Source organism: Trachypithecus francoisi, unplaced genomic scaffold (genome assembly GCF_009764315.1).
Source record: "Trachypithecus francoisi isolate TF-2019V2 unplaced genomic scaffold, Tfra_2.0 Lachesis_group14, whole genome shotgun sequence".
NCBI lineage: Eukaryota > Metazoa > Chordata > Mammalia > Primates > Cercopithecidae > Trachypithecus > Trachypithecus francoisi.
In genome coordinates, this window is record NW_022681459.1 from 39,666,829 (window position 1) to 39,691,910 (window position 25,082).

At 47.7% G+C, this 25,082-nt stretch overlaps 2 protein-coding genes across 7 annotated transcripts in view; one reads left to right on the forward strand and one right to left on the reverse strand.

Moving 5' to 3' along the window:
• Positions 1-25,082, reverse strand: part of PI4KA (phosphatidylinositol 4-kinase alpha) — a 150,377-nt gene that overhangs the window by 58,455 nt on the left and 66,840 nt on the right. For all 5 annotated transcript variants that reach the window (XR_004442559.1, XR_004442560.1, XR_004442558.1 and 2 more), the window contains exon 20: positions 334-442. Coding sequence is in view for 1 of the 5 variants with exons in the window: in XM_033234040.1 (XP_033089931.1) it covers positions 334-442 (109 nt within the window). In the remaining 4 variants the exon portion in view is untranslated. The remainder of the gene's footprint in view (positions 1-333; positions 443-25,082) is intronic.
• On the forward strand, positions 8,220-23,574 carry SERPIND1 (serpin family D member 1). Of its 2 annotated transcripts, none has more exons than XM_033234064.1 (5): positions 8,220-8,486; positions 13,916-14,820; positions 19,197-19,470; positions 21,877-22,021; positions 22,733-23,574. In XM_033234064.1, the coding sequence occupies exons 2-5, from the start codon at positions 13,932-13,934 to the stop codon at positions 22,922-22,924; spliced, it is 1,500 nt and encodes a 499-aa protein (XP_033089955.1). In that variant the 5' UTR covers positions 8,220-8,486; positions 13,916-13,931; the 3' UTR covers positions 22,925-23,574. The 2 variants fall into 2 exon arrangements, with proteins under 2 accessions (XP_033089955.1, XP_033089957.1); XM_033234066.1 differs by lacking the exon at positions 8,220-8,486 and adding an exon at positions 13,520-13,650 and having other exon boundaries at positions 22,733-23,556.

Genomic DNA, 25,082 nt, shown 5'->3' on the forward strand with positions numbered 1-25,082 from the left:
ACACAAATGAGGAAATCACCTTGGTCAGAAAGCACAGCAGTGAGGTCGACTGACAATTTCTATAGTCATGGGTCCTTTGAGACAATTATCCCAAAAACTAGGCACAGAAATGAGTCTATTACCTAACTTGGACAGACTTTTCCTAAGGTGTGTGGCATTCTCAGCACCCTAAACTACATGTGGGGACAGTAACACTTGCTAATACTTGCAGGAAGAAGCAGCTGCATGTGGACTCATTTAAACATGCTCACATTCGTAATTACATGGGCTCTGACCTCACCTTTATCTTCAGTCTGCACTCCATCTTCCCCGGGAGAGAGATTATCCCCCTACCTGAGCCCTCCACAGCGAATCCCATCAGAACAGAATATAGCCAGAAGTCCCGGAAGAGCTTCTGTAACCGAGGCTTAGCTTCTTTGATGGGTGGCAGTCGTCGGGTGAGCTGATGTGCCAAGAAGAGAGGGAGAAAGGAGGTTATTTGCTCAGGAAACCCTAATCCCTGTAGGTGTAAAAGTAACCACAGATTCATTCTCCAAAAGCATTCTCAGAGACTCAGACTGGGTAGGAAAAGGCACACTGAGCAGTGATAATTTTGCCAATAAGCATTGTCCATCCATTCATGTACTGAGTCCCTAGTGTGCACCAGGTGCTGTGCCAGGGAGGTAAAAGCCCTGTTCCTGCACTTGAAGGACTTTCTGTCTAGTTTAGAGGCAGGTGAGCAACAGTTACAGTGGGGTGGAGTTCCCAGAGAAGGTGTCACGGGTCTCAGAGCTAACATTAGAGGAAAGCTTAGCCAGGAGCGAAGAGAAGGCAGCCTGTTCAGCCACAGGAGCATTAGGTCCTAAGCCTGGCACTGTGGAGGGCAACAAATGCATAGGAAAGGCAAACAACGGATGCGAGCCAGAGCTGGGAGGAAGGGATGCTGCTGGGGAGGCAGGGAGGAGAGCACAAGAACTCTCATGGGCCAGGCAGCACAAATTTTCCAAACAGCAATCTCGGGCAGAATTCCCATGTGTGTAACAGGTAAAGCAGAGTTGCTCAGGTGCAGGTGAGGGGCTGTTGTCCCTGTTTCTGCTCCAGATGCTGGTGGGAAGCAGGGAGAGACTCATCAGTGATATAAACGGTTCAACTTGGCCAGGCGCAGTGGTTCACGCCTGTAATCCCAGCACTTTGGGAGGCTGAGGTGGGCAGATCACCTGAGGTCAGGAGTTCAAGACCAGCCTGGCAAACATGGTGAAACCTCATCTCTACTAAAAATACAAAAAATTAGCTGGGCATGGTGGCAGGCACCTGTAATCCCAGCTACTCGGGAGGCTGAGGCAGGAGAATTGCTTGAACCCAGGAGGCAGAGATTGCAGTGAGCCAAGATTGTGCCATTGCACTCCAGCCTGGGCAACAAGGGCAAAACTCCCTCTCAAAAACACCAAAAGGTTTAACTTGTGCATGATACCCAGCTGGACAGGCTGATCCTTACAGACCCCCCAGTGGACGTTGAGCTTCCATCAGTGATGTTGAGTCTGTGGTAAGCGAGGGCTTTGCTACCCCCAAACACTTATAAGCACCCAGTATGGTTCAGGCACTGGGCCAGGAACAGAGAGGTGGGAGAGATGAAGACATCATTTCTTGAAGCAAGGAGGGTACAACGGGATGGGCTGTGACACATCACACACAGCAGGCAGGACTGTAAACCGTCACAACACTTCTTTGAAAACAATTTGGTAATATGCATCAGAAATTCTCAATACCCCCACGCATATTTCACCCAACATCTCATCCCTGAGAAATCTATCCAAAAAAATTTAAAAAGGTGATTTAGGAACAAAAATGTTGTAACAGCAAAATAAATAGAAACACACTAAATGTCCACCTAAAAGGGGCATTTAAATAAGTAACAGTATATTAAAAGTGTAATAAGTTGGCCAGGCGCAGTGGCTCATGCCTGTAATCCCAGCACTTTGGGAGGCTGAGGTGGGCAGATCACGAAGTCAGGAGATTGAGACCATCCTGGCTAACATGGTGAAACCCCGTCTCTACTACAAAAACACAAAAAAATTAGCCGGGCATGGTGGCGGGTGCCTATAGTCCCAGCTACCCAGAGGCTGAGGCAGGAGAATGGCGTGAACCCGGGAGGTGGAGTTTGCAGTGAGCCAAGATGGTGCCACTGCACTCTAGCCTGGGCAACAGAGTGAGACTCCGTCTCAGAAAAAAAAAAGTATAATTAATTATTTTTGAGACAGGGTCTCACTCTGTTACCCAGGCTGGAGTGCAGTGGCACAATCACAGATCACTGCAGCATTGACCTCGATCTCCCAGGCTCAAGTGATCCTCCCACCTCAGCCTTTCCAGTAGCAGGGAGGACAGGTGTGCTCCACCATGTCCAGCTAATTATTATTTTATTTATACTTTTTGAGATGGAGTCTTGCTCTGTCGCCCAGGCTGCAGTGCTGAGGTACAATCTTGGCTCACTGCAACCTTTGCCTCCCAGGTTAAAGCAATTCTCCTGCCTCAGCCTCCCGAGTAGCTGGGACTATGGGTGTGCACCACTATGCTCAGCTAATTTTTGTATTTTTAGTAGAGACGGGGTTTCACCATGTTGGCCAGGCTGGTCTCAAACTCCTGACCTCAAGTGATCTGCCCACCTCAACCTCCCGAAGTCCTGGGATTACAGGTGTGAGCCACTGCACCTGGCCTAATTATTATTATTATTTTTCCAATTCTAAACTTTTAATTTAAAAGTAAACTTTAATGTTGAAAATGCAAACTTGGGGAAGGGAGAAAGATCACACACAAGGCTGCCAATTCACACTTGGAGGGTTGCACAGCAGCTGGGCAAAGGTGCTCCTCACTTCCCAGACAGTGCAGTGACCAGGTAGAGGTGCTACTTACTCAATTCCCAGATGGGGTAGCAGCCAATGCCCGGCTTAATTATTATTATTTCTCTTTTCATGCAAACAGACACCTTACTGATTTTTTACATTTTTTTGTAGAGAAAGGCTCTCACTATGTTGCCCAGGCTGGTATTAAACTCCTAGGTTCAAGAGATCCTCTGGCATTGGCCTCCCCAAGCATTGGGATTACAGGCAGGAGCCACTGTGCTCAGCCAAGAATCATATTTTCGAAGACTATTTGGTGACACATGTAGAAATCACAATATGTCAAGTGAAAAAAAAGCAAAATGCATAAATAATATGATATAGATTTTTAAAAATCTAAACATATATGCATAGAACAAAGATGGGAAAAAGCAGCCACATATTATTTCTGGGTTGCTAGGGATTTCACTTTTCTACTTTAATGTCTGTATTTCCTGGAGCTCTTTCATGAACTTGTTCCTTTTACAATCAAAGGGAGGGTGCAGGTGCCGGTCAAGGGCTTGGCAACCTGTGTGGAAGAAGGTTCCACACCTCTGCTTGAGAGCCACCAGGGCACTGTGTCCTTGGGAAGAGTGGGCCAAGACCTGGGGGTGCACAGTGGGCTCTGGATAGGTGCTGAGGAGGTGGGGAGCTTTGGAGAGTGCTGTGTGGAGGGTAACAGTAGACGGACGCGACAGAGGGCAGGAAATCTAGAGCCGCACACGATGTGGCCACAAAAGGACAGTTGACAAGGGGCTTCCAGTTCAGCTAGCGGCCAAGGATGGTGAGAGTAAGAATACGCAACTGTGGGACTGACTGGCTCTGAAGTGATCGGCCTCCCTGGATAAGCGATGGTGGAGATATGAAGGGGTTTCCAGACTGCAATTCAAGGCCTATGTGGCTAACAGGTTCTGGCACCTTCTAAAGAGAATTAGACTTTGGTGGTTATGGAAAGGGTCAAGCTTCTAGAATGCTTCCCTCTCAATGAGAACAGCAGCTCCACGTGGCTGGGAAGCTCAAAGTGATTTTGACACTGAAAAGAGGAAGTGGACTCTATCTTTGATTTGGGATCCTACTCCTGACCCTGGGAACTTCTTGGCTCCCTCCTGAGGACTCCAGCTTAAAAGTGGCCCTATAGGTTCTCCCTGCTCTCTGACTTCTCCGGGCCTGCTGGCCACTGTCTTGGCTGAGACTGCTCTAGTCTCCAGAAACGAGACCTACTCGCTCCTAAAGAGTATCAAGGTCAGGCCAGGCGTGGTGGCTCACACCTGTAATCCCAGCACTTTGGGAGGCTGAGACAGGCAGATCACGAGGTCAGAAGATCGAGATCAGCCTGGCTAACACGGTAAAATCCATCTCTACTAAAAATACAAAAAATTAGCCGGGTGTGGTGGCACATGCCTGTGGTCCCAGGTACTCGGGAGGCTGAAGCAGGAGAACAGCTTGAAACCAGGAGGCTGAGGTTGCAGTGAGCCAAGACAGCGCCACTGCACTGCAGTCTGGGCAACAGAGTGAGACTTTGTTTCAAAATAGATAAATAAATAAATAAATAAATAAAGGTCAGGGGAGAAGTGGAAAGACGGAAATAGATAAAGGATTCTAAAGAGCGATAACAGCCAAATGCAATGCATGAAACCCTGACCAGATAAAAATTAAAAAGCCATAAAATACATGTTTGAAGTCATGGAGTAATCTGAGTTGGACTAGACATGTGATATATGTGAGGCCTGTGATCTTCCCAGGAGTGATGGTAGCACAGCACAGGGCAGAGACCCTTCGATAGAAGAAACACTGGTGCTAGTGCCCAGGGCAGAAGTGAGTGATGTCTTCTCACCTTCAAACACTCCAGGAAAATAGCCCCCAACACATGGAATTAAGTGGATATGGCAAAATATTAACTATTCTACCTAGGTTGTGGGTGTATGGATATTTAGTATTCAATTATTCCGATTTCTCTGTGTACGTATATGTATTTTTTTAGAGACAGGGTCTCACTCTGTCGACCAGGCTGGAGTACAGAGGTACAATCATAGCTCACTGTACATGCTCAAGTGATCCTTCTGCCTCAGACTCCTGAGCAGTTGGGACTATAGGTGTGTAGCATCATAGCCTAGTTAATGCTTTTTTGTTTTTTGAGATGGGTTTTGCTAGCTGGGCACAGTGGCTCATGCCTGTAATCCTAGCACTTTGAGAGGCCAAGGTGGGCAGATCATCTGAGGTCAGGAGTTCAAGACCAGCCTGGGCAACATGGTAAAACCCTGTCTCTACTAAAAATACAAAAATTAGCCAGGCATGGTGGCAGGTGCCTGTAATCCTAGCTACTTGGGAGGCTGAGGCAGGAGAATCACTTGAACCCAGGAGGCAGAGGTTGCAGCACGCTGAGATTGAGCCACTGCACTCCAGCCTGGGCAACAGAGCAAAAACTCTGTCTCAAAAAAAAAAAAAAAAAAAGAGAGAGAGATGGGTTTTGCTATGTTGCCCAAGCTAGTCACGTGTACACACACACACACACACACACACACACACGACAGGGCAAAAGTTCCAAAATTTTAAACCTGGTAAATCTGGGTAAGGGTATATAGGAGTTGTTCTACTACAGTCTTTTTTCAACTTTTTTGAAAGTTTGAAGTTATTTCAAAATAAAAAGTTTTCCGAATTTTAGTGATCCTCCTGCCTCAGCCTCCCAAACTGCTGGGATGACGGGCATGAGCCACTGTGCCTGGCCCCTCTGTATATTTTTAAAATTTCATGTTAAAAGATGGACAAGGCTGGATGAGGTGGTTCACACCTGTCTTCCCAGCTCTTTGGGAGGCCAAGGTGGGAAGACTGCTTGAGGCCAGGTGTTCAAGACCAACTTGGCCAACATAGTGAGACCCCACTTTTTTCTAACTAAAAAAAATTTTTTCAAGTTGGAAAAAATATCTACCCATGAGACAAGCCTTGAAACTGCAAAAGAACAATGGAGTATGTGTGACAGGAGGTACTACTCTACAGTGGGGGCTAAAGCCATATACAAGCTGTTACCACCAAATGGGAAATGACTGAAAAATGTCAATGTCAAGAGGGATTGAAATCAAATTTTTTCAATAGTGGGTTACATGATCAGAAATCTAGATAGGAAGGAAACATACTGGCTTTATGTATTTATTTAGATAGAGTCTCACTCTCACCCAGGCTGGAGTGCAGTGGCACGAACTCGGCTCGCTGTAACCTTCGTCTCTCAGGTTCAAGCGATTCTCCTGCCTCAGCCTCCTGAGTAGTTGGGACTACAGGCGTGTGCCACCACATCCGGCTAATTTTTGTATTTTTAGTAGGGACGGGGTTTCACCATGTTGGTCAGGCTGGTCTTAAACTTCTGCCTCAAGTGATCCACCCGCCTTGGCCTCTCAAAGTGCTGGGATTACAGGTGTGAGCCATCACACCTGGCCGGTACTGGCTTTAAAAATAGCAAAAGTAATACATACACATAGAAAAAGGTCAAAGAAGTACATAGCATGAAAACGAATGCTGTGTCCCTTCCCAGACCATTTCTGTGAATAAATATGTAACACCATGAAACGATGAGGACTAACATTTCCTGAATGCCAGGCACCACTCTACATGCTTTCCACACATTCACTATCTCATTTCATTTTCACAACAACCTCATGCAGTAGATGTAACTGTCACCCTCATTTCAGAGAGCAGAACACTGAGAGCTGGAGGCCAAGGGGCAACTTCAGCCAGGGTGGCTGGTGACGCCTCAGTGAAACCAAGAGCGAACAGTGACAGCAGCGGCCACCTGCTGGTCTGCAGGGAAGGTGCCCTTGGCAGAAAGAATAGCAAGTGCCAGGGCTGTGCTGGAGCCAGGCTTGGCATGTGTGAGAACAAGATAGAGATTGAGGGAGGTGGCCCCTGGAGGCGTGTGGGCTCAGGCAGCAGTCTCTGCCTACGGTGCCATGCTGAAGACTCAGTATTGTGTGTGACAGATGAAGGCTCTAAGAAGATAGCTCTGACCAAAGCTAGAATGCAAAACCAGACTCAAACACAACCACTGGTCTGTGTCCTGAACACAATGGACCTTTACACCCTGGAATTTCTCAAACAGAGCAATGCACAGACACCCCCATGGCCCCTTGCACACCCGCAGATTCTCCTAGGAGTCACATTCTCCCTTCAGATAGACTCTGGGTGCCGACACTCCCAAACACGCTCTCGAGGAGCAGTCTCTGTGATAAGCTGATCTTCCAGACAATCGAGAATATTCTTAAAACTTTTTAGATCATAAAATTTAAAACACAAATTAAAAAACAAATTATCATAAGGCTGGGCACAGTGGCTCATGCCTGTAATCCCAGCACTTTGCAAGGCCGAGGCGGGAGGATCACTTGAGCCCCAGAATTCAAGACTAGCCCGGGCAACACAGGGAGACCCTGTCTCTACAAAAAAGTCAAAAAGTTAGCCACACATGGTGGTATGCACCTGTATTCCCAGCTACTTGCGGGGCTGAGGTGAGGAGGATTGCTTGAGCTCAGGAGGTTGAGGCTGCAGTGAGCCAAGATCATGCCACTGTACTCCGGCCTGGGTGACAGAGTGAGACCCTGTCTCAAAAAACACATAGGGCCAGGCATGGTGGCTCACGCCTATAATCCCAGCACTCTGGGAGGCCGAGGCGGGCAGATCACTTCAGTCCAGGAGTTCAAGACCAGCCTGGCCAACATGGTGAAACCCCCGTCTTCACTACAAATACAAAAAATTAGTTGGTTGTGGTGGTGCGTGCCTATAATCTCAGCTACTTGGGAGGCTGAGGCAGGAGAATCATTTGAACTTGGGAGACAGAGGTTGCAGTGAGCTGAGATCGCACTACTGTACTCCGGCGTGGGCAGCAGCGCAAAAGTATCTAAAAAAAAAAAAACCCAAAAACAGAATCACAAAATGTATCACAGCCTCAGAGATCCCCACGAATGCCTAAGTGGCCCTGAGTTTGGGAAGCACTACTCAATAATAGTCCTATCTGTCCCACAACAGACAGTAGTACTGGGCTGCACCTACTGGCAACAAACACAGCAACCCTTGACTGGAGAAAGGTCCATGCCACGGTCTCCTTATTCCGTAAGCCACTCATTTTGTCCTCTCTCTTCCACTTTTCACTAAGGAACAAGCTCTTGGAAGGATGGAGATACCAGCCTAGTGGCTGAGCCAGCCACATCAACCCCGGAGAGCAGGTGGAGGGCAGATGCTGTGATCATCCCAGAAGAGAAGACACAGTTGGAGGCAGATGCATGGTCTCTACTTTCAGCTACCCTCAATGCAGCCTGGTCCTCAAAGGCCAGAAGAGCCCCTTGTTTATGTGATGACCTCAGGAAGGGCTGCTCCTGCACCAAGGCTATGAGTGCATGCTAACACAGTAACCGTCATATACTCAAAATCTCAGCTGTAAGAACTGGAGATGAGGAGCTGCAAGCCACTCTGCAGTTAACAAAGGCACAGCTGAGGGGGTTTGTGCTGACCAAGCTAGTTGCCTGGTGTTTGGATTGGGACATATTTACTTTGGAAAATATGCAGCAACAGCCCAGCACCAAAGTTCACATTGAAACCCCACTGATGACCTTGGCTGCTTTCATCTCGGAAGCGCCACTTCTCAGAAGCACAGAGGTAAGTTGGGTTTCTAATATCTCTGCTGATCATAAATTATTTGTGGTATTCAAAGATAGGCAACTGGTTCATTTTTCTAGCAAACTAAGAATTCAGAAGCTTTCTACACCTTTTAGAAGTGGGAAATGGTTTCATTTTTCAATCTGCCTGTTATAAAACTGTGTCAGTTGCATTGTTGGGAGAGTTGACAAAATTAGAATAGGAACTATGGAACAGAAGAAAGTATTGTACTTTTATTAATCAAACTGGGTAACTGTCCTGTGATTATGTATGAGAATATACTTGCTTTTAGGTATTTTCCGTGAAGTATTAGTATTAAAGGTTAGAGGGACCGGGAGCAGTGGCTCACACCTATAATCCCAGCACTTTGGGAGGCAGAGGCAGGCGGATCACGAGGTTTGGAGTTCAAGACCAGCCTGACCAACCTGGTGAAGCCAAGTCTCTACGAAAAATACAAAAATTAGCTGGGCGTGGTGGCGCGTGCCTATAATCCCAGCTACTCAGGAGGCTGAGGCAGGAGAATCGCTTGAACCCAGGAAGCAGAGGTTGTAGTGAGCAGAGATCGTGCCCCTGCACTCCAGCCTGGACGACAGAGTGAGACGCCATCAAAAAAAAAAAAAAAAAAAAGGTTAGAGGAACAAGATATAGGAGACCTACTCTCAAATGGTCCAGAAGAAAAAATGCATACGTTCATGCATGTGAGTACACACGTACACAGACGCGCGCGCGCACACACACACGCACACACACACACAAAATGACAGGGCAAAGGTTCCAAAACTTTAAACCTGGTAAATCTGGGTAAGGGTATATAGGAGTTGTTCTACTACACTATTCTTTCAACTTTTTTGAAAGTTTTAAGTTATTTCAAAACAAAAAGTTTTCCAAACTTTAGGCAGTTACTTCTCTCCCATTCTGCCTGCTCTGTTGGGCCTGGAGACCATACGTCAGGACGGACGATGGTTTATCAAGTGTTACACTCTGATGCGTGACTGAAAAGGCCAACCTAGCTCTGGCAATTAGCAAGAAAGCACAATATGAAGTTCCCAGGAAAAAAAAAAAGAAAAGAAAAGAAAGAAAAACTTTTGAATGATTTATCTTTAAAATATATTGTTGCTCTTCAAATAGTCATCTGGATTTAATCACAACCTAGTGACAGTTTTTAAACGTCTTCTACATTTGTTATACTAAATAGCAAAACAATAGGAAGATTTACCTTCAGATCTTTAATTTCAATCCATAAAAGATATTGGACATATTTTCTCCTTCCTCTGGTAAGGGAATGATGAAAACTATTTTTGGCTTTTCATCAGACAATGTGGGAACAGGGTATAAGAAGTTTCCAAGGCCGGGCGCGGTGGCTCATGCCTGTAATCCCAGCACTTTGGGAGGCCGAGACGGGCGGATCACGAGGTCAGGAGATCGAGACAATCCTGACTAACCCGGTGAAACCCCGTCTCTACTAAAAAATACAAAAAACTAGCCGGGCGAGGTGGCGGGCGCCTGTAATCCCAGCTACTCGGGAGGCTGAGGCAGGAGAATGGCGTAAACCCGGGACGCGGAGCTTGCAGTGAGCTGAGATCTGGCCACTGCACTCCAGCCTGAGCGACAGAGCGAGACTCCGTCTCAAAAAAAAAAAAAAAAAAAAAGAAGTTTCCAAATATAACTTCTGAATACCAGGATAAAACATGAATGTCTTTACTCTGCCACTCTATCGGGCCTCAGATGCATTTTCCTGAATATGTTTATTTCTTTAAGTTAGTTTTTGTTTTCTTCTTTAACCTTATTTTTATCTGAGACAAAAACTTTTTCCCCCTTTGTTCCTTCTTCTTCTGGCTTTCTTTTTTAAAATAGAGATGAGGTCTTGCTATGTTGCTCCAGCTGGTCTTGAACTCCCGGGCTCAAGCGATCCTCCTACCTTGGCCTCCCAAGGTGCTAAGATTACAGGCATGAGCCCCTATGCCTGGTCTTCTTCTTCTGGATCTTAGCCAGGCGGCCAAGAAGTGATAAGAGGAGGACACTTGAAGTGTAGCTGGGCAAGAAGCCTTCTACCAGCTGCTTACTTTCTTTGTTCCTGACTTTTTAAAGTGTATTGCTATTGATACCGATGCCTGATTCCATTCAGAAACTGGACCCAGTTCTATTTGCAGCTACATACATACATTAGAAATCATTTCTAGAGGCCGGGCATGGTAACTCATGCCTGTAATTCCAGCACTTTGGGAGGCCGAGGCAGGCAAATTGCCTGAGCTCAGGAGTTTGAGACCTGTCTGGGCAACATGGTAAAACCCCATCTCAATCAAAAATACAAAAAATTAACTGGGCATGGTGGCATACACCTGTGGTCCCAGCTACCTGAAAGGCTGAAGTGGGAGGGTCTCCGGAATCTGAGAGGAACAGGCTGCAGTGAACCAATATTGTGCCACTGTGCTCCAGCCTGGGTGACTGAGTGAGACCCCATCATCTCAAAATAAAAAGAAATCGTTTCTAGAAACTGTTTTCCTGTGTGTAAACTAGCGGCACTGTAGCCTCAGGCAGGTGCTGAGATGGGGACCTGGAAAAGGCAACAGGCATTTTCAGTCAGAAACAATGTGACTTTCCTGCTCCAAAATGTGCAATTCAAAAGTGTTTCTCAGTTGTGACTAAAACAAACTTTGAGTTTACTATTTCAACAGTATTATAAAGGGAAGACCCAAGGAAGGGGACTGACACTGGGAAAACAGCTAGGAAGCTGCTCTACACGGCCAGGGAGTCTGGAAGCATTCTGGTACTCCAGGGTGAACAAGGCAGAGTGCTTGATGTGGGCTAGAGGCTCAACCAACTTGGTTCGAATCTAGCCACTGCCACTTATTCGTGACAGTGACGAAAGGCTCAGTCTCCTGATATGTAAAATGCTGGGAGGATGAAGCTGAGTTACACAAAGCGCCTTATACAGCGTGTCAGGCATCCAACAGAGGCCATTATCAACATCAACCACACTGACAGCATTTCAAGCAGAGTATCCGAACAGTTACCCCATCTTCAGGCCTAATGAGTTCAAATATTTGCCTAACAAGAGCAGACAGTAACTCTTACCTGGCCTCAACTGGCAGCAGATATTTTGGCCCTCAAATATCTACCTAATAGGAAATGGTCATAGACACAAAATAAGCTTAACAAAAGGCAGTGTTTTGTTTTGTTTTGTTTTGTTGATATAAGGACTCACTCTATCCTCCAGGTTGGAGTGCAGTGGTGTGATCATAGCTCACTGCCTTGACCTCCCAGGCTCAAGTGATCCTCCTACCTCAGCCTCCGAAGTAGATGGGACCACAGGCGTGTGCCATCACACCAGGCTAATTATTTTTCTTTTCTTTTTTTTTTTTTTTTTTGAGATGGAGTTTTGCTCTTTTTGCCCAGGCTGGAGTGCAATGGTGCGATCTCGGCTCACTGCAACCTCCGCCTCCCGAGTTCAAGCGGTTCTCCTGCCTCAGCCTCCTGAGTAGCTGGGATTACAGGCATGCGCCACCGCACCTGGCTAATTTTTTTGTATTTTTTAGTAGAGACAGGGTTTATCCATGTTGGCCAGGCTGGTCTCGAACTCCCAACCCTCAGGTGATCTGCCCGCCTCAGCCTCCCAAAGTGCTGGGATTACAGGCGTGAGCCACCGCGCCTGGCCTAATTATTTAATTTTTCATGGAGACGAGGACTTGCTACATTGCCCACGCTGGTCTAGAGCTCCTGGGCTCAAGTGATCTTCCTGCCTTGGCCTCCCAAAGTGTTGGGATTATAGGCGTAAGCCACAGCGCCTGGCTGGCAGTTCTTTCTGGGGTGATTAGAAGTTGGGACCACATATTACCTGTCTGAGTCAGCATTATAAACACTTATGGCCACTGTCCTGGCAAAACATGGAAGCATCAAAGCTCATCTACCCAGAGTGCGGTTAACAACCAGGAAGTAAGCAAGAGAAAGACAAAGGATTTGGCAGCCAAAACAGATTTGATAGGCCAAGTCAGATCCTCCTCTGAACCAGTCAGGGAGGAAAGCAGGATTACCATAATGCCTCCGTGCTAAAAGCTTATCTTGTTTACTTAAATAAAGGGAGTGCCCCTCAGGTCTTGAGTAAGAGCTTGCTGACATCACCCTCACACAGACCTTATCTCTTGTTTCTAACCCTGTGTTAGAAGCAGTAACACAGAAGATTTAGTTGCTCCTGACAGCAGTGGCAGCCATTGTCTAAGAGATACAAAGGAGAAAAAAGTATACCTATAGCAAGTGATACCACCTCTGGGGCTGCCACCATATCATCTCACTACACCCTGAGGCGGTCCCAGCACCAGACAAGCTCCACATCTTATGCAAATTAAACAACCCCAGGTCAGGTGTGGTAGCTTATGCCTGTAATCGCAGCACTTTGGGAGGCTGAGGTGGGTGGATCACCTGAAGTCAGGAGTTTGAGACCAGCCTGGTCAACATGGCAAAACTCTACTAAACAAAATACAAAAATTAACCATGCGTGGTGGCGGGCCCCTGTAGTCCCAGCTACTCGGGAGGCTGAGGCATGAGAATTGCTTGAGTCCAGGAGGCCGAAGTTGCAGTAAGCTGAGATCATGCCACTGCACTCCAGCCTGGGTGACAGAGCGAGACTCCATTTCAAAAAATAACAACAACAAAAAAAGCCAAATACAACAAAACAAAAAAACACAACATATTAAACAACCCCAAAGATTACACAAATTTCAAGTATCTTTAGAGTATCTGTTTTCAGAAAGCCTGGCCCATGGACATTTTTCAACAGCATCTCCATTGCAAAGGTAGAATAGTGTGAGTCACACAGGCATGTGTGAGTCCCTCTAAAGCACATCCCTGCTGGGTGCTCTCCAGTCACCAGCCCTGGGTGCCCCACTCAAACCCAGCTCTTGGTGAAGTTTCCCTGACTCTCTGGGCACTCCCACTCCTACCACACAGGGTAGACCACACCCCTTTCCGTATCCCCCTTTTGCTCTGGCAGCATTATTTTCAGAGTCTTTGCTTTACTGCATGTCTGAACCATCTGTCCCCTGACTGGTCCACGAGCCCCTGGTGGGAACTTTGTCTCTGGTCCCTAAACACTGTCTGGCGGTGGTGGACAAGGTGTCTGGAGAAAAAGAAACTCCTCCCCGGGATGCCTGAGCTCCTAGGATGCTAGGTTAGTTTTGCAAACCTTTAAAGAAGGGATTTTCATCAAGGGGCCCATGGATCCTTCAGTGAGGTTTATGAGTCCCACATCAAAGGTTGGGTGCCTGTTTATCTACATCAGATTCTCTTAAAGTCCACGATCCTAAAACAGTTAAGAACTAATGCTGTGAGGGCCTCCTCCTGGGTCAAAGCCACAGGGAACCTGCCATGTGGATGCTGCAGCGGGGTGTGGATCAGCCAGGCCGCCTTTCACTGTGTTCTGTCTTCCCTCCCAGCTTTAGCTCTGCCAAAATGAAACACTCGTTCCACCCACTTCTCATTTTCCTCATCGTAACATCTGTGTGGGGTGGCAGCAAAGGTCCACTGGATCAGCTTGAGAAAGGAGGGGAAACTGCTCAGTCTGCAGATCCCCAGTGGGAGCAGTTAAATAACAATAACCTGAGCATGCCTCTTCTCCCTGCCGACTTCCACAAGGAAAACACCGTCACCAACGACTGGATTCCAGAGGGGGAGGAGGACGACGACTATCTGGACCTGGAGAAGATACTCAGTGAAGACGACGACTACATCGACATCATTGACAGTCTGTCAGTTTCCCCGACAGACTCTGATGCAAGTGCTGGGAATATCCTCCAGCTTTTTCACGGCAAGAGCCGGATCCAGCGCCTTAACATCCTCAACGCCAAGTTCGCTTTCAACCTCTACCGAGTGCTGAAAGACCAGGTCAACACTTTTGATAACATCTTCATAGCACCTGTTGGCATTTCTACTGCGATGGGTATGATTTCCTTAGGTCTGAAGGGAGAGACCCATGAACAAGTGCACTCGATTTTCCATTTTAAAGACTTTGTTAATGCCAGCAGCAAGTATGAAATCATGACCATTCATAATCTCTTCCGTAAGCTGACTCATCGCCTCTTCAGGAGGAATTTTGGGTACACACTGCGGTCAGTCAATGACCTTTATATTCAGAAGCAGTTTCCAATCCTGCCTGACTTCAAAACTAAAGTAAGAGAGTATTACTTTGCTGAGGCCCAGGTGGCTGACTTCTCAGACCCTGCATTCATATCAAAAACCAACAACCACATCATGAAGCTCACCAAGGGCCTCATAAAAGATGCTCTGGAAAACATAGACCCTGCTACCCAGATGATGATTCTCAACTGCATCTACTTCAAAGGTAAGAAGCACCTTTACAGTTCTCAGAGCACACCCACAACATACTCTTTTTGTATGTGGGTAGATTGAATGCCCACATACGGTAGCTATAATTTATCCAGGAAAACAAAACACAAGATTGACTCTGGAACAGGGACAGGGAAGGCCAAGCTGAAGTTGACAGTAGCATCTGACACTTACTGAGCCCTAACTCTGTGCTTTAACAGAGACTTGTGAGATCATCACTGTTATAGCATCCCCATTTTACAGAGGAAACCACCAAAGCATGAAGTAAAAGCATGGGCCGGGAGCGGTGGCTCACGCCTGTAATCCCAGCACTTTGGGAGGCCGAGGTGGGAAGATCACTTGAGGTCAGGAGTTCGAGATCAGCCTGACCAACATGGTGAAACCCCATCTCCACTAAAAATACAAAAATTAGCCGGGCGTGGTGGTGGGTACCTGTACTCCCAGCTATTTGGGAGGCTGAGGCAGAAGAATCACTTGAACCTGGAAGGCAGAGATTGCAGTGAGCTGAGACTGTGCCATTGCCTAGACAAGAGAGAGAGAGAGAGACTCCATCTCAAAAAAAAAAAAAGGAAGTAAAATGATGATCCAAGGGCATCCAGTTATTAAGGGGCAGAGCCAAAGCTGAACCCAGGCAGGCCATCACTAGCAATCTGTTAAACTGGAAGAAATAATACCAAAACTGTTTTAGCATATGGCCAGCCTGGATTTGAGTTTTCTCTTTTCCTTTCCCAATTATCAATAAGAGGAAATATACACAAAAGGCTAAAGAAATGCACCTGTGAACTATTCAGCTTAAACAGCTGACATTGACATCTACAAGTGCTTTTCAGGATACTTTTGAACTACTGGGCAGGTGGGATGGAGAAATAAATTACTATTTCCCCAGCAACTGTTCTGGGCTGAGCACAAGGGCAGTTTTTTTTTTTTTGAGATGGAGTCTCGCTCTGTCACATGGGCTGGAGTGCAGTGGTGCGATCTCGGCTCACTGCAAACTCTGGGGCCTCCAGGGTTCATGCCATTCTCCTGCCTCAGCCTCCCGAGTAGCTGGGACTACAGGCCCAGCTAATTTTTGTATTTTTAGTAGAGACAAAGTTTCACCGTGTCAGCCAGCATGGTCTCGATCTCCTGACCTCGTGATCCACCTGCCACAGCCTCCCAAAGCGCTGGGATTATAGGTGTGAGCCACTGTGCCCGGCCTCACAAGGGCACTTTTTAAGGAGGTCACCCCACACCCATAGGACCCCTGGAATCCTATGAATAAATGAGCATGGATTTGTGAAATCCAAACCTCTCTTTTCAAATACCCTCACCTGGACCAGACCAGAGGAAACCTCTACTTTACTCTCTAAGCTGAGAGTGCAGAAGGGGAGACACGAGGAATGGTTTGGCTTCAGGACTAATTGCGGGGACACACAACCACTTCTCTTTGCCACCAAGGACTACCAGGTACCCGCAAAGGGCAGTCCCTGAAGACTTGGAGGCCAATGCTTTCCGCCAGTTAGCCCCTGTGGTTTTATAGCAGCCCAGGCGAAGGAAGGAGACCCCGCCCAGCTGCTGGCTTCTGTTCACGGAAAGGGGGCCAGAGCCCCTCCTGATCCGTCAACACACCTGCTCTGTGCTTTGGTTGAGGTCCCTGCAGCTCTACAAGGCAGGTATTCTGCTGGATAGACCAAGCAGGGCCGCTCTAACACCCAGGTTTCCACCCCAAGGGAAGGCACAATGCTGGCCTCCTGTGGGTGGAATCAAAGGCTGAGTTTTAACAGGCTTGTGGCAGACACACACACAGAGACCACATGTACACGATGAACACACATATCCTTTTCGTTACTGGTTATCAGTACAAGTTTTGGAATTGAGCAAACAAGAGCCTAAGCCCTGGTTTCACCACTTCTCGTTTGTGTGACCTCAGACAAGTCATTCAACATCTCTATGACTCAGTTTCCTTATCTTTATCAGAGAGATAACACCTACTCTGACAGGGCCAAGGGAAGAACCATAAGAGATGGTGATGCAACAGAGTGACACATGGCAAGAGCTCAGCGAATTCGAGGGAATGAAACTGTAGATCACAATACTAGTACAATATGTTAAACATATATGATATTGTTAGTGACATTTATTTTACTTCTACTAGCAAATAACCAATGTTTAGGACTGACTTCAGAACAGGCTGGCAAAAGCCTTTTTGGTAGCATCAAAGTCCTCCGTCCTACTGGTCTGTTTACTCCCCCAAGTACACCAAAGAGCCTCTGCACTAGCCCTGGCTGAGGGTTCAGGGACAGGTAGAGAAGTACAGCAGCGAACCATCTCTGCCTGCATGGAGGTGGAGAAATGACCAGGCATGGTCAGTTGACATTCTCCTAAACACAGTAACCCGTGTCACACCACAGTGTAAACACACATGCAAGCGCTTCTGCTTCCTTTCCCCATCATATGAAAATAGTCACTTAATGTTGGGAATCACAAGGGATCAAATGCTAGGACTACCCAATCATTCAAGGATGCTTCTCAAAGGGGAAGAGTGTCTAGAATTGTAATTTTAATTTCACTTAATTTCATATGAAATCATCTCCATTACTAATTTTGTTCTAATTTTGAATGTGATAATCACTTTGTAAAGCACAATAAACAGAGGTACGCTCTAGGGAGGAAGTCAGAAGGAAAGAATCCCAGGAGACGTGGGACAGCTCCATCCAAACTGTAAAGGGCCGTGATTCCCAACAGAGCAACTGTGTCCCCAAGGTCTGAAGACACTTGTGGTTGTCACAACCTGGGGGGCTGGAGTAAGCATTACTGGTATCTAGAAGGAGGAGGCTGGGGATGTTGCTAAACACCCTACCATGCACAGGGCAGCCCGCATCACCACCGACTATTATCTGGCCCAAACGTCAAAAATGGTGAGGTTGAGAAACCCTGGGTGAGGCAGACTCAGGGAGAAGGGAATTGAGCTTCACTCACAGGCAGGCAGGAGTTGTCTGGTACTTCAACCTCCAAGACACCTCCTGCTCATTTCATCCTGGCTGCTCTACCCACCAGCTAGAAACCTTGAACAAGTTACTTCACTTCTTTGTGCCTGTTTCCTCAATGGGGATAACAAAAAGCACACAACTTGCATGTCGCTAGGAGCAGAAATGCGATAATACAAGAAAGGTGCTGAGAAGAATGCCTGGCACATGGCCAGTTCTCAACTACTAGTCACCCATCACTATTAGTTACTCACATCTTAGAGCTAAAATAGACATGGGCTTATTCCTGGATACACAGCACTGTCCCCATATCTACAGTGGTGATCCTAAGGGCAACACATGGCATCACCCAAATGTCTTGTTAGTCACTACAGAATCACAGTGTGAGGGATGAAGGCCATCAAGACAGAGCTGAGGCTGGCAGGGTGGCTCATGCCTATAATCCCAGTGCTTTGGGAGGCTGAAGCCGGAGGATTGCATGAGGCCAAGGGTTTGAGACCAGCCTAGGTAACACAGCAAGACCCCATCTACAAAAAAAAAAAAAAAAAAAAGGCAGAAAGAAAAAACAGCCAGGCGTGGCACGTGCTTGTCCAAGCTACTGGGGAGGGAGGCTGAGGTGGGAGGATACCTTGAGCCTAGGAGTGTGAGGCTGCAATAAGGTATGATGGCATCACTGCACTCCAGCCTGCATGACACAGCGAGACCTGGTCTCAAAAAACACAATAATAATAATAATAATAGGCTGGGCGCGGTGGCTCAAGCCTGTAATCCCAGCACTTTGGGAGGCTGAGACGGGCGGATCACGAGGTCAGGAGATCGAGACCATCCTGGCTAACACGGTGAAACCCCGTCTCTACTAAAAAATACAAAAAAAACTAGCCGGACGAGGTGGCGGGCGCCTGTAGTCCCAGCTACTCGGGAGGCTGAGGCAGGAGAATGGCGGGAACCCGGGAGGCGGAGCTTGCAGTGAGCTGAGATCTGGCCACTGCACTCCAGCCTGGGCGACAGAGCAAGACTCCGTCTCAAAAAAAAAATAAAATAATAATAATAATAAAAATAATAATAAAAGCTGAAAAGAGCCCAAAGTTACTCATTTGACAGATCTGACAGATGAAGAAATAGAAGCACAGCAAGTTAGGTGTCTTACCGTGGTCAAACAATTAGTTCATATCAGACCCATTATAATCCAGAAACCATTCGGTCCAGGTAACCTCTTATTTAACCTCTCTTGTTAGAAGTGCAAATTTCAGCCCAAACCAGACCTCAGGAATCAAGAGCCTGTGGGGTCGGCTCTGCAGGCTATCTGAACGAGGCCTCCAGGGGAAGCAGATTCATTCTCAAGGGTGAGAATGAAGGTTCCCTAAAGGAACCGTCTCATAACAGCCTCTTCCTGTGGCCTTTACAGGATCCTGGGTGAATAAATTCCCAGTGGAAATGACACACAACCACAACTTCCGGCTGAATGAGAGAGAGGTGGTCAAGGTTTCCATGATGCAGACCAAGGGAAACTTCCTCGCAGCAAATGACCAGGAGCTGGACTGCGACGTCCTCCAGCTGGAATACGTGGGGGGCATCAGTATGCTAATTGTGGTCCCACACAAGTTGTCTGGGATGAAGATCCTCGAAGCACAACTGACACCCCAGGTGGTGGAGAGATGGCAAAAAAGCATGACAAACAGGTACTTCATGCTGTGTGTTTGTTCTTTTGATCTCCCAGATGCTGGGGGTGTCTGTGAATACTGGAAAATTGATTATTTTTTTAAAAGGGGAGAATTATGTACAAGTACCCAAGAATTTCCATGCAGGGCCACTCTGTTAATTCAGCTCCAATTTGCTGCTTGACATGAGAGATGATTAGAGAGCATTCATAAGGGACACATCCGCCCTCCAGGGGCCAGTTTCAGAAGTTAGGGGCAGGTGACTTAGAGACAGCTTGGAAACAATCCCAGTTCTGCTATGTACTTGCTTTGTGGCTTTGAGTCCCAGTTTCATCATTCCTAAGATGGGGATAATTCCATTACTTTCCAGGGTTGCTGTGATAAAATAACAGAATCAGCAATGCTGAGCGCCCCTCCCAGTACCTGGAACCTAGGAGGCACTCAAAAAAGACTGGTTCAACTCTTCCCTGCCCAGGAAATTCCAAGGTCCTCTTAGCGTACTGAGGACACATCATTTATGATTTCGTCTATTATTATTCATTACTCTGTAGTTAAAACTGCAGCTGTTAAGTACTTATTTTTTTTTTTTTTGAGATGGAGTCTCGCTCTGTTGCCTAGGCTGGAGTGCAGTGGCCGGATCTCAGCTCACTGTAAGCTCCGCCTCCCGGGTTTACGCCATTCTCCTACCTCAGCCTCCCGAGTAGCTGGGACTACAGGCACCCACCACCTCACCCAGCTAGGTTTTTTGTATTTTTTTTTGTAGAGAAGGGTTTCACCGTGTTAGCCAGGATGGTCTCGATCTCCTGACCTCGTAATCCGCCTGTCTCGGCCTCCCAAAGTGCTGGGATTAGAGGCTTGAGCCACCGCGCCCGGCCTGTTAAGTACTTATTGAGATTATTATGGGGTCATAGCAGAACGAATCGAGAGGTCTTATTTCTGTTTTACTGGATACTGGCTAGGGCCATATGAAGAAGTGATTCTGGTTTGAGCCTCCGTACAGGACAAGAATACAAACATATGCAACCAAACTGAGAAAAGTGGGCTCTTAGAGGAAGGTATTTGCCTGGGCAGCCAGTCATCATGCTCTATGAATTTTTCCTTAACAACGTCCCTTCTGTAGCTGCCTCCCTCCATTCCTCCCTGCAGCCCGGCAGCTCTTGAGAAAAGGACTGCATTTTTTTTTTTTTTTTTGGAACAGGGTCTTGTTCTGTCACCCAAGCTAGAGTACAGTGGCATCATCATGGCTCATGCAGCCTCAACCTCCTGAACTTACATGATCCTCTCACCTCAGCCTCCTGAACAGTTAAGACTACAGGCGTGCACCTTCATGCCCAGCTAATTAATTTTTTTTTTTTTTTTTTTGTAGAGATGAGGTCTCGCTGTGTTGCCCAGGCTGGTCTTGAACTCCTGGCCTCAAGCAGTCCTCCTGTCTTGGCCTTCCAAAGTGCTGGGATTAACAGGCGTGAGCCGCCGTGCCTGGCCTCATTTGACTTAATTGAGATCCTACTTGGTGCCAGGTATGAGCTAGGTACAAGAGTAAAGAAGATCAAGCCTTCCTGCCTATCCAGCTGGGATTGCAGCTTAAATCTCTTTATCCCTTGCAAAGTGCCAGACTGACTCCACAGGCACTACTGTTGCTATCCACCCCCTTAGGGATTCAATAAGTTGAGGCAAAGACTGAGAATGTTCAGCATTGTCTAGTATATACGGGAAAGATTCTTTTTAAAAGTACACTACCGGCCGGGCGCGGTGGCTCAAGCCTGTAATCCCAGCACTTTGGGAGGCCGAGACGGGCGGATCACGAGGTCAGGAGATTGAGACCATCCTAGCTAACACGGTGAAACCCCGTCTCTACTAAAAAATACAAAAAACTAGCCGGGCGAGGTGGCGGGCGCCTGTAGTCCCAGCTACTCGGGAGGCTGAGGCAGGAGAATGGCGTGAACCCGGGAGGCAGAGCTTGCAGTGAGCTGAGATCCGGCCACTGCACTCCAGCCTGGGCGACAGAGCGAGACTCCGTCTCAAAAAAAAAAAAAAAGTACACTACCAGATATTCAACTCTTTGATTAACAAACAAACAAAAAAACCAAATGCCTAAAATTGGGGAACTAAACCAGAGAATTATTTTAGATGCCTTTTTAAACCACAAACCAGGAAAAGTTCTGCTGCTAACCTTGAAGATAGGAAACAAACCACACAGTCTCAAGGAAATAACCATGCAACAGAAAACAAGCCTCAGTTTTCAGTAGTGGAATTACAATGGAATGCGCTTCCTAAAATCCTCAACTGACAGTCCCGGAATATAAATTTTAATAAGTGCTATATCAATTCTGTGATAAATGTAACCCATGGCCCTTTAAAGGGAAAATCATGATTCTTTTGTAACTTGTGGTTCAATAAAATTGGGCCCCCCTTTCCTTTTCTGTGTAGAACTCGAGAAGTGCTTCTGCCGAAATTCAAGCTGGAGAAGAACTACAATCTAGTGGAGTCCCTGAAGTCGATGGGGATCACGACACTGTTTGACAAAAACGGCAACATGGCAGGCATCTCAGACCAAAGGATCGCCATCGACCTGGTAACCACTCCCTTGTCCAACCCTTTGCCCCGTCCCCAGGGTCTGTCTCAGCACAGTCCCACTTCCACTTGCCCTTCCTACCCACTCCCCAATCTGACGTCCCAGCTTGGGGTGCTGAGTCTGCTCTTTGGCCTGGCTGGGGTACACAGAAGCCTAGCTTCGTGGAGCCAGCTGGAGAGCACGGCACCTGGCAGACACTTAGTGGGAAGGGAGGTCCCAAGAGCAGCCATGGGGTGAGCACCACTCCCACTGACACCAGAGACAGGGAAGACATGTGTTCCAGTCTGGGAAATAGCTACCCCTGGCCGAATCATGAAAGAGCCATTAAACACCACACTACACACATACTTAAACCAATCAGGCGCTCAGTCCAAACAGTGCAGCAGACCCAGTTCCCTGTCCCGGGGAAGTGCACAGCAGTGTGGAGAGCTGGAGCTGGGGTGGCTATCCTGCACCAGCCCCCACGACCCTCAGACCACAGGCACTGCCAAGAGGGAACATGACCCTAGAGTTACACCACCCGGCCTCTAAGTGCAATGGCTGCTCTTGACAGGTGGTGACAGATATTTTCAAGGGTGACTCTGACCAGCTGTGATTTCCACCTTACATGTTGTCTTTGGATCCTTTCCCTGAATGATATGAGATTGTGCTGGGCACTCTAGCCCTCTGTGTGCTGACCTCTAGAATCTGATAACTTTCCTTTCTAAACAGTTCAAGCACCAAGGCACGATCACAGTGAACGAGGAAGGCACCCAAGCCACCGCTGTGACCACGGTGGGGTTCATGCCGCTGTCCACCCAAGTCCGCTTCACTGTCGACCGCCCCTTTCTTTTCCTCATCTACGAGCACCGCACCAGCTGTCTGCTCTTCATGGGAAGAGTGGCCAACCCCAGCAGGTCCTAGAAGTGGAGGTCTGGGTGTCTGAAGTGTCTTGGGGACACCCTCATTTTGTTTCCATTCCAACAATGAGAACAGAGATGTTCTGGCATCACTTCCGTAGTTTATGCTACCAATCTGAATTCGAGGCCCATATGAGAGGAGCTTAGAAACAACCAAGAAGAGAGGCTTATTGGAATCAATTCTGCACAATAGCCCATGCTATAAGCTCACAGAAGTCACTGTAACTGTGGTGTGTCTGCTGTTACCTAGAGGGTCTCACCTCTCCCCTTCAGCAAACCTGAGCAGTGCATCCTAAGCACCTCCTGCTCCAGTGACCCCGTCCTTGCACACCTGGCTGTGTCACTCAAGCCCTTCTCCAACAAGCCCCTCATCTGAACATCAAGCACAGAAATGAGTGGTGTGACTAATTCCTTACCTCTCCCAAGGAGGGTACACAACTAGTACCATTCTTGATGTCCAGGGAAGAAGCCACCTCAAGACATACGAGGGGTGCCCTGGGCTAATGTTAGGGCTTAATTTTCTCAAAGCCTGACCTTTCAAATCCATGCTGAATGCCATCAGTCCCTCCTGCTGTTGCCTCCCTGTGACCTGCAGGACAGTGTGTGCCATGTCTCCCATACTAGAGATAAATAAATGTAGCTACATTTATTGTGCATCTGTTACAATTCTCTATTTTTTGAAGCTCAAATATCAAAAGCCAAATCCAAATTCCTGGACAACCTCAGGAATGATAAAGGCTGACAGGAAGTCACTTGAGCACCACCATGTGCCACAGCAGGGCATGTTCTCAGGACAGGACAGGTGTGTGCCTGGTCCTGGGGAGGGCCTGCGCTCCCCAGAACTGCGGAGTGCTAAGCGGCACACAAGCCCCAGGGCTCCCACAGTCTCTGCCAGGCTGCTGCAGCTTTTGTCCCTCACACCTGGTCCTGCAGTGGGTCTGGTTTGACAGAGCAGGTGTCACCTGAGGAATATGTTTCTGGATCCTTCAATCCCTGGGTAAGACAAGTGAAATCCACAGAGGCTGCTCAGGATGCAAGAGTGCCAGTGCTCTTTCAGTGAGGGGACGACTAACAGTCACAGGTGCTGCATGTGCAGGTGTCTAATGGTAACCCCCACAGCCTGGCAGACGAAGAAGACAAGGGTTGGAAGAGTTCTGAAACCTGTCCAAGATGCTGAAGTAGTGGGGCTGGGTTCAAGTGTAGGTTGGCTGGACTCCAGGGACCACACAAGGGACTCCTGTCACAGGCTTCTGATCCCATGAGACCAACACCAGTAAGAAGAGCCGCAAAAGGGAGTAGGGACAGAAGAAGAACATCATTGCCCCGTGTAGGTGTGCCTGTGGGTTATCTCGTAGAGTTTCCTTACCCTCAATCCCTAGGGGGCTGGCACTGTTACCCCTTCTTTTCACAGCAGAAGCAGCAATTTCAGCTCACAGAAGGGAAGGCATCTGCCTGAGGCCTGAATCCACACCCAGGCAGGGGGAGCCCTGCTTTCCCCTGCTCCCTTCCTGACTTCCCACACCAGGCTCTGCCTCCTTACTCTGCTGAGAGCTGACAGTGAAGGGGCTAGGTGAATTGCCCCAGGCCATCCTCTAGGTCTCCTGGTGAGCCCTGATGCTGCGGATGGCCCACTCCTTCAATTCATTCTCCAATCTGCTTCACCACTCTTCTTTTCTGGTGCTTATCCTGTATTTCTCATCTTGCTGCAGCTTCCTTTTGGCTCCTCTCATTTCTAAGAGTAATGATCTCAAAAAACCCTTGTAGTCCTTTGCCATGTCCGTCCCATACCCAGAAAGGCAGTGGTCACTTCTGCTCACCCAGCGCCATCTCTGCTCCAGCCGGTGTGGAGTCCTCCACACTCTTGAGCATCCAGAAGACCCCCGTCTCAATGTCTTTTGTTCATGTACACCCACTCAGAATCTCTCAGATCCCCTCTTACAGAAACTAGCCCATCTGTTACTCAAAGCAGCAGAGTATTCATTCAGAGCACAGTCTCTGAGCCAGGCTGCCTGGTTGGAATCCTGGCTCTGATATCTAGTAGCTATGAAACTCTAGTAGCAGGTTCTGTGCCTCAGTATCCTCATCTGTAAAATGGGGAGACCAGCAGCACTTACCTTGAGGGATTGCTGTGAGGATTAATCAAATTAATGTCTGGAAAGCAT